Source organism: Penaeus japonicus, unplaced genomic scaffold (genome assembly GCF_977035675.1).
Source record: "Penaeus japonicus unplaced genomic scaffold, GWHDUDI00000001_assembly GWHDUDI00000017, whole genome shotgun sequence".
Lineage (NCBI taxonomy): Eukaryota > Metazoa > Arthropoda > Malacostraca > Decapoda > Penaeidae > Penaeus > Penaeus japonicus.
Genome location: NW_028234419.1, coordinates 21,725,644 through 21,734,541, shown reverse-complemented (window position 1 = coordinate 21,734,541; position 8,898 = coordinate 21,725,644). Strand labels below are relative to the sequence as shown.

General features: G+C 37.5%; 1 protein-coding gene across 1 annotated transcript in view; it reads right to left on the bottom strand.

Annotated features, from left to right (window-relative positions):
• LOC122254158 (uncharacterized) overlaps positions 1-3,821 on the bottom strand; it is a 4,188-nt gene extending 367 nt beyond the window's left edge. Inside the window, exons 1-4 of the mRNA XM_086546124.1 lie at positions 3,230-3,821; positions 2,778-2,929; positions 771-981; positions 1-576 (exon numbers count right to left, since the gene is read on the bottom strand). The exon at positions 1-576 is cut by the window's left edge and continues 367 nt beyond it. Coding sequence (XP_086402250.1) covers positions 234-576; positions 771-981; positions 2,778-2,929; positions 3,230-3,762 — 1,239 coding nt within the window. The 5' untranslated portion in view covers positions 3,763-3,821 and the 3' untranslated portion in view covers positions 1-233. The remainder of the gene's footprint in view (positions 577-770; positions 982-2,777; positions 2,930-3,229) is intronic.
• Between the last annotated feature and the right edge of the window lie 5,077 nt (positions 3,822-8,898).

Genomic DNA, 8,898 nt, shown 5'->3' with positions numbered 1-8,898 from the left:
AAATAATTATCCGAATGTCCCTGCTAAAACGTTTGATACACCTGTACCAAGATAATAATAATAATGGTAATTGATAATGCTACTGATAAGAACTCTAAACAATGATGATAATAATAACAATAATAACGATAATGATAACAGTAATAATAATGATGATGATGATAATGATAATAATAATAATAATAGAAATAATAATAATAATAATAGATATCTAAATAAATATTCAAAAAGCCTTAAAAGTTCAGCGTTGTCTCGACGATCTGGAGCCGCGTCGTGAAGCCCTTCGGGTTGGGCAGCCAGAAGCGACAGCTCCCTTGGGCGTCCCGACGGAGGCACGAGAGCCTGGGCCTCCTCCTCTTCACCTGAACAGCCGTCGCCGCCGCACTTGACTCCGAAGGGAAGGGGACGTTGAGGGTTCTCACAGCCGCGGAAGGAGAGTAGCAGCTCTTGGGACTAGGGGTGTCAATGCACTGCATCTTGAGGTAGTTGAAGTACACTTGGCCGACCATGGTAGACACGCTGTCCCCGGCGGCTTTCAGGCACCGGTAGAACTCGAGGTCGCACGAGCAATGGGACCTGTGAAGGAGTTAGTGAGTTTGTTTGTTTTTTGGTGTGAAAGTTAAGGGTATCTTCTCCATAACCTTATCCAAGACTATTTTTGTATCCATATTTTTTTCGTTTCTGTCTCTTGTCTTTCGAAATACCAATTAGTACCCCCCCCCCTCAGAAAAGAGTGAAAAAGGCTGTGCTTAAGATTTTAAAAAACTCACATAGTCTTGAAGCCGTAGTTAGTCAGTCCATAGCGGGTCATCATTGGCCTGAGTTTGATGGGGCAGTGGTCGTGCGCTCGGCAGCAGGAATCCAGCTGGCGTCGCGGGCCCAGCTGGTGGTAGGTGGCCGCTTGGTCGCCCATCCCGCACCACAGCGTCCCTGGGAGGATGCCCTGTAGCGCCGACATGTCGAGCCACCACAGTTTGTTGGCTGTGTGAAAGAGGTGTAGTGTTTAGATATTTGATTTTACTTTGACAAAGTGTACTACTACAGCAGCGTACATGCCCTGCAAAAAGCCATTGTAAAACGTCAAGGCATCTATCCAAGCTGGTTTAACTTCTATTTATGTACAGGGATATCACTCAAACATTAACTTCAAATGCCTGAGGGGCTGCATGATAACGTTAAATGCATTTACATGTCTTAGCTAGTCGGAAAAAAAGTTTTATATCACTGATCGTATCAAAGACAAGACCAGTATCTATAATAAAACTAATATAATTAACAAGTGATATTCTTTATACAGTGCGGTTCGATCGATAGGATGCAGTTTGCGTTCAGCAAAGTAAGTAGAGGAAAATACTATGTGATTTGGACGCTTTGCATATTTTGCAGTGATGGTATGAGACTGGTTTTGCATAAAATGCTGCAGCCTGCACATATTGTAGAGATCCTATGCGTAGACTGGTTGGTTTAACCTATTGCCTCCACGACAGACTGTTATAGACTTTATAAGGATCGTCAATATATGATGTTCCAGCAATGTTTTCATAATAATAAATAGTACAAGATCCATTCCTTTTCATCTTTTCTGTAGTCCATGTCTGATTATCATAGTGTGGCCCTTCATCGGAGAGTGCCAATTTGGCTAATTGGTCAACTCTATCAGGTTGCATAACGAACATGAGTTCTGACTTCTTAATTAAAGACCATAAATCGACATTCTCAGAAACAAGATATTGAGCGAGAGTTGCGTGGCGTTTTTGCAAACTGCTCATGGTCTAATACATTTCAAGAAATTACTTAGAGCCATCAGTTGTCGCTTGAACACTTCAAAGGATGCAAAGAGGCGGTCTTGTGTAGGTGTGATTGTTCCTTTCCTGGAAGTGAAATTGCTGGCCCATTGCTGCTGCATCATGAGTATCATCTGGCCCTGCTGGTTCATCATCTGCTCCATCTTCTGCATCAGCATATACAGCACTTCCTTTGTTTATCCTGTTGCAGCGAAGGCGGAGCTGGGGCTGGAACTGGAGCTAAAAGTAGGCCCTGAAGCTGCTTTCGGTGATACAGGAGCTTGTACCCCTTTTGGTGCTGGGGCTGTGGATGGTGCCTGGGATTTTGTAGAAGGGATCACCATTTTTTCCAAAGGGGTGGGAATTTTCCTGTATCATCAATACACATGGACCTATTTTTAAGGCCTGACATACCTAGCGATATATATCGCCATGAATTCTGGCCACAGAGGCGTTGCTAGCACCGCTATCGATGTCTACTACATAGAGGGCGTCATACCTGCCCTCACTTGCACCAGTGTTGCCATTGTTTTGCGAAGGGGCGGGGTTGTTCCCCTTTTGTAAACGAACACGGTCACTTGGGTAGCCCACACAGCCTCGCGTCTGTGGGGTTGAGTAGAATTTTACACTGTTTATATTTTATTTCACTTTCATTTCACAAATTCAAATTAGCATAATCACTTACTGAAGAGCTTTAGCTGGCAGGTTTATGAAAACCTGATTATCAAAGTGACATGCTTGACAATAGAAATATGGTGACTCTTCTTGTTGTTGTTAGTGTTTTTTGTGGGGGAGATGGGGGGGAGGAATAATATAGCTAATAGGAAAGTGATGCATTTATAATTTATAGATATGCGACTATGACTTCTCGCCTTAGAGAAATCAATGGCTGAACACAAGTTTCGCATAAAAATCAACAGTATTAATATATGCAAAGCAGCTGAAATCTACCTAAGTCCACAGCATGGAAAGGGTTCAGAAGCCACTACCCACCTGGAGTCTGCTGCAGAGCCACCGGCTGCGGTTGGTAGGGCGTAAACGTCCCGCAGAGAGTCACTAGATGGACCATGTGTTGGAAGGGCACGGGCACGAGGGGCATCACGCGGCCGAGGTACGCCAGGGCCTCGCGCTGCTCCCACACCTGACTGAGGAAAGCTTTCTCATATTTGCACTTCCATTTACATTTATGCAGACATAATTACATAAACTTGATACTGGCTTAGAAGAATGTGCGTTTACTCTATTAAGAATGATTGGTATACATCACATGTTAAGAATGATAAATTAAAATCGGAGGCGTAACGCTTATTTTCTTATACTGTTACATATTTAGATATATATATACACATAATATGATATAATATATATATAGATAGATAGATATAATCAATTGAAGTGTACAGTACCAAATATGCTCATAGTAACATATCGTACAGAATACTCACATGACCTCCTGCAGTGTACAGTTGAGAACCGTTCCCTCGTGACTCTGCTGTATGATGGCGATGGCCTGGTCGTGGAAGTAGGCGGTCCACCTGGCGCCGCCGCCGTCGTCGCGCCTCGCTACGTACTCCTCCAGCGGCGGCAGCGGGTGGCTCCCCCACCGCCGCCCCGCCGTAGTGTTCCTGCGCGCCGCCGACTCTGCAAGCGGCTCCTCGTCGACGGAGAGCCTCGTCTTCTCCGTCGCATTTCCGACGTCATTCCCGACGTTATTTCCAACGACGTCCTCCTCCGGCGAAGACCTGTTGGGGTGCAGCTCGTTCAGTTCCTCGTTCAGGATGTCTAGGTCACTCGCTTCCTCCGCCGAGACTGAGTCGTCGCCCAGATCGGCCGCGTCAGGGATCGCCGCCAAGTTATTATCCAACGAGTCTCCTCTGACGTGGGGTCCATGCCGGGGGTCAGACGGGGTCACGTGGGCTGCAAAGAGTGAGAACAAGAGGAGCGGAGGCACGAGGATTCTCCACACGTAGCGCCGCATCGTGGGCTAGGCTGTCAAGGGCCGCTCGGATTCCTCATGAAGAGAACGGCCTCTGGCATCTGGAATGCAGGAAATTAGGAAGCAAATTACATTCTGTTCAATGTTATGGGAATCATGTAGTAATAAAAAAAAATCTTGTCAATTTCTTCGAGATGATTTTTTATCCTTTCGAGGCGATAAGTTAAAAAGAGAGAGACATCGGGAGTAAGAGATCGAGAGAAAAGAAAGAGCAACAGAAGGAAGACATACAGAGACAATGAGAAAGGGTAGGAAGAAAAAAATTAGTCCGAGTCGGATTTCCAGGGACAGGTGAAAGGTCAGGTCAAACCATTACTGGGAGGAACAAATATAATATACTTTCAAGTTATATGCATTATGTATATATACATTATACGGGGAAATTTGTCATACAGGAAAATGCATTCTGTAGATAAATAGATAAAATATTTTCAATTGCATTAGATATTATTAAAAGCATTGTTTATTTCTATATGCATGGCATATCGTTCAGTGTATAATGTATTTGAATGGCTCATATACTAAAACACATTACTTTAGTTAAAAGCAAAATAAAATACATCATATATTCATCTAACGAAAATCTGGCAACCTGCATCACCATTAGTGTTAGTAAAAGTAAACCTTTCAAAACAATAGTCATCAAGGAGGCCGGGGAGTGTCCGGGTGAAAGGGAAAGCTGAAACACGAAGCTCTCGGGCATTTCCGTACGGAGTGGGGTGACCTTATATGCATAGTGGTTGCATTATATTATATTCTTTTATATACATATATATATATATATACATACATACACACACACACACACACACACATATATATATATATATATATATATATATATATATATATATATATATATATATATATATGATATGATATGGCAGAATCATATCGTATTATATTATATCATATCTTATTCAATTGTATATATATACATATATATATATAAATTAATAAACATACACACACACACACACACAACACACACATATATATATCTATATATATATATATATATATATATATATATATATATATATATGTATATATATATATACTGTATGTTTATTTATTATATATATATATATATGTATATATATGTATATATATGTATATATATATAATATATATATATATTATATAATAATAATATATATATATATACAGTATATATATATATATATACTGTATATGTTTATTTATCTATTTATATTTATATAAATATATGTATGTATATACATATGATATGATATGACAGAATCATATCGTTTTATATCATATTCTATTCAATTATATATATACATATATATATCTATATAAATAAATAAATAAATATATAATATATATATATATATATATATATATATATATATACATATATATACACACATACACAAATATAGATGATATACAGAGGAACAGATAGATGGACAGATAAAAGTAGATAGATCATGAAATACAGAAATACAGATATATATAGAAATCCATAGACATAGACGTATATGTATATGCATTTACACACACACACACACACACACACACACACACACACACACACATATATATATATATATATATATATATATATATATATATATATATATATATATATAGATATATATACATACATACGCACACATATATCCTCATGGAAAGGACTGAATGACTACATGTTTTACAACTACGGAAAAAAATACGGAAAGGAATCGTAGATGACATGAGATGCAAAAAATAAGAGTCTGGTATGTAGTTATAATTACAAAGGATCTGAAATCATCCATGAAGCGTATCCCATGTGATTCGGAACAGTGCATTCGAATACTTTCTAAAACTGGGGAAAAACATTGATTTATTTACATTCTGTTGCCGATGTATAAGTTACAATAAATCCCATTTATATTCAATAAAAACGATCATATAACTGCTCCTTACATACAATGAATAATATGAGCAAATAAAATATTAAGAGGCAGTCAACAAATCAATCTTGTTAAATTTCCATAAACATACACAAAATATAACATGTATATAAGTAATAAACATGATACATATGCCAACAAAGAATACAATGAACAAGCAATCAATACAGATAATAAATAAATAAAACAATCAAAGGAATCATTACAATAAAAACGAGTTTCGAAACAGATATATAAATAATAATCGAAAATAGAAGTGACAGTTGATGCTCTGAAAAGACGTGCTTAGCCTCGTTCTCACATCAACTGTTGTTCGGCGCCGGATGTTGACCTCGAGTTCCCAATGGCGAACATAACTCCACAATAAAAGATCTTTACCTGGCGTTTAAAGAAAAAGATCTTCATTGGAACCGTAGTACGTAATTCGGTATGGTTTTGGTTAATAACAATGTAGTTTTGAATTAGCTGGGATTCTAACGCAGATGTAATATCGAAATGTATCTTGGGGAATATTTACCGTATCTCGCATTCTGGAATTAATTTATAGTCATTCAATACGTTTTTATAGTCTGACCACGATTACCTGAATCTTCCTTAGGTTTACTGTAATATACGTCTTGGGATGGAATATTCAAACAGGTATTGTTTGGGGAAATGTGGTTGGTCCACAAATTATGCAGTGGGGATATGTGGTATGTATACGATGTGATGAAGATGCGTTGTTTCTAAGCTAGTTCCGTTGAGAGAGACTCGTGTATAGGAGCCTTGTTGCTAGAATATTTGTGGGAAACTTGTACAAGGTTTGGGTAATTTATTTTAAAAAAGGTTGAGTTTTACGATAATGCGATATAAGTTACGTGTTGTAGGAAATTGAATTATATGCTGGACACTGGAAATGTGATTTACAAATAAGTTAGGTACCTATTTAGAATAACTTGATTTATAAATAAGCTATCTAGTGGGAATACGGTTCACAACGAATACTAAAATTGGTTCCAAAGGGTTATATACAGAAGCGATTTCCAGTTAGCATTCAAAACCTGATTTCTCTGCCAGTTGAGACACACTATTTATTATTCCCCGAGAGTTGACATACATCTTTCGGCATATAGTGATGGTCCGACGTCTGTTTATCCGTGGGCGTACCCGTTCTGCTAATTTTCCGTCAACCAATAGTATGATATAGTGACGTCCACATACAATAAGAAGATAGGTAGAAGGTAATGGTAACCCACTCTCCCGTTTCCATATTCCAGACAATAGTCAGCGGGTCATACTCGCTAAACCGAATACTTCATTAGTTTCCACTGCACAGTTTTCCCATTTCCGGAATATAGAGACACTTAAATACGATAACTTACAGTCCAAATAAAAGCGAGACAACTTTCACCCGAACAGGAAAGCACTGACCTGTTTAGCAAAGAGAGAGCGAGGGAACGTGCACTTCCTCCCCGTCCACCTGTTCGATACACACTGACTCGCAGAAAGAAAGTTTTGAACCGTTTTGAACGTTCACTTATTATTTCGTGAATGGAAAAGGGTGTAAGTAACCTTAATGGATAGCTGAAATACATAAAATACTGTCTAAATGATATACTTCAAAGCCTCTACTTTATATTAAATTCCAATTTGATAAAACACACCATCTTTCATACAAAGCATTCGATATACATCTAGTAAATCATAATCATAAAATGATACAATAATTCCCAAGTCAAAACGAATTTACATTTTTATAAAGTCCGTTCGTGATAAATACTACCCGGCATCTCAATCCAGCAAACAACAGAATATCACTTCATAGCATCTCAGGTAACGGTACATCTACCTAGACCGAGAATACTATCCCGTTATAAAACAGGACTTTACATGTATTCTCCATTTCTTGTGTTATGTTTATCTGTCATATTGTGATTGTTATTGATGTAGCTAATGATAATTTATGGGAAATGTAGAAACAGTTTAAAGATCTGAACTACCGGTATGTTGGGGGTCGAGGTACTTGGAATCTACATATCTTCAACATATGTTTTAGTTACTGATATTTTGATATATAATAATGTTTTGATTATGTTACATTAATGGTATATGAATGGGTATATATACAAAGGAGACAATGTTGTAAATTTATATATAATTCTAGATTTTTGTTAGAAAGGCCAGTTATGTATCAAAGAAAACAGTAGGATTTAAGGGTAGGCTATTCAAATTTGGTTAGTTTTACTCTATGTTAGGTGCTTAAAATAAACACACATATGTATGTAATTGCACATATATAACGCATACATATACGCAACTTGTTAATCGTATTGTTTTAATTACAAAACCCCGGTACCATAGTTGTAGCTCTTGTATTTTAATGATTTCTAGATTAGTAAAGAGGGTGCAGAGGAATATTCTGCGTAACTTTTATCAAATTCGCGCTTTATTTTCTGAACATTCAACAAACTAGCTGTAGGCTCTTTGTCTCCCACGATGTCATCTGAAATTTGAGATACATCGAAGGAGTACTGCTAGAAAGGTCGAAGGAACACCATTGCATGTTCCTGAGAGGCACCATCAGTAAGACTAAAGGGCAACTTTGCAACGGCCAAGAGGGTACTATTGTGGGGCTGTGCTAAGGTCATTATTTGTCTTTGATCCATCTCTGTGTAGAGTGCTATATCGTCCTAGAAAAAATAAATAAACATTGTGAGCCGGTTGCTTTCAGGACCTTAAATAATCGAATTATATTAACTAATTTTACGGTCAGTGTAAAAATAAACATCCAAACCACGAATCTTTTTTCGAAACAGTAGGCATCGTAGAATATAAGATGTTGTGGTTAAAACAAATTATTTAAAAGTTATCCAGGGAAAGGAGAGACATTCATAGAAAATGTGTTTTTTCCCAAGGGAATCTATTTTTCTGGACAAAGGAAAACATGATTTAACATAAATACTTCTTGTGAATGGTAGAGGTAGGTAACAAATCATTCAAGATATGGTTTTGTAATTTAATTACTGATTGACTTTTTCCATCTGAATAATCATAGGTGAATGCTCATTCCAGAGACAATCTTCCTACCATTCATAAGTAAAAAATGCGTACATCATATTTGCTTAATAAATCTAAGGCTTCCTTTTCAGCTTAAGATATACGAATATAATGATTTACCCTGACCACTTTACATACAGACACATGAATAATAAAACCG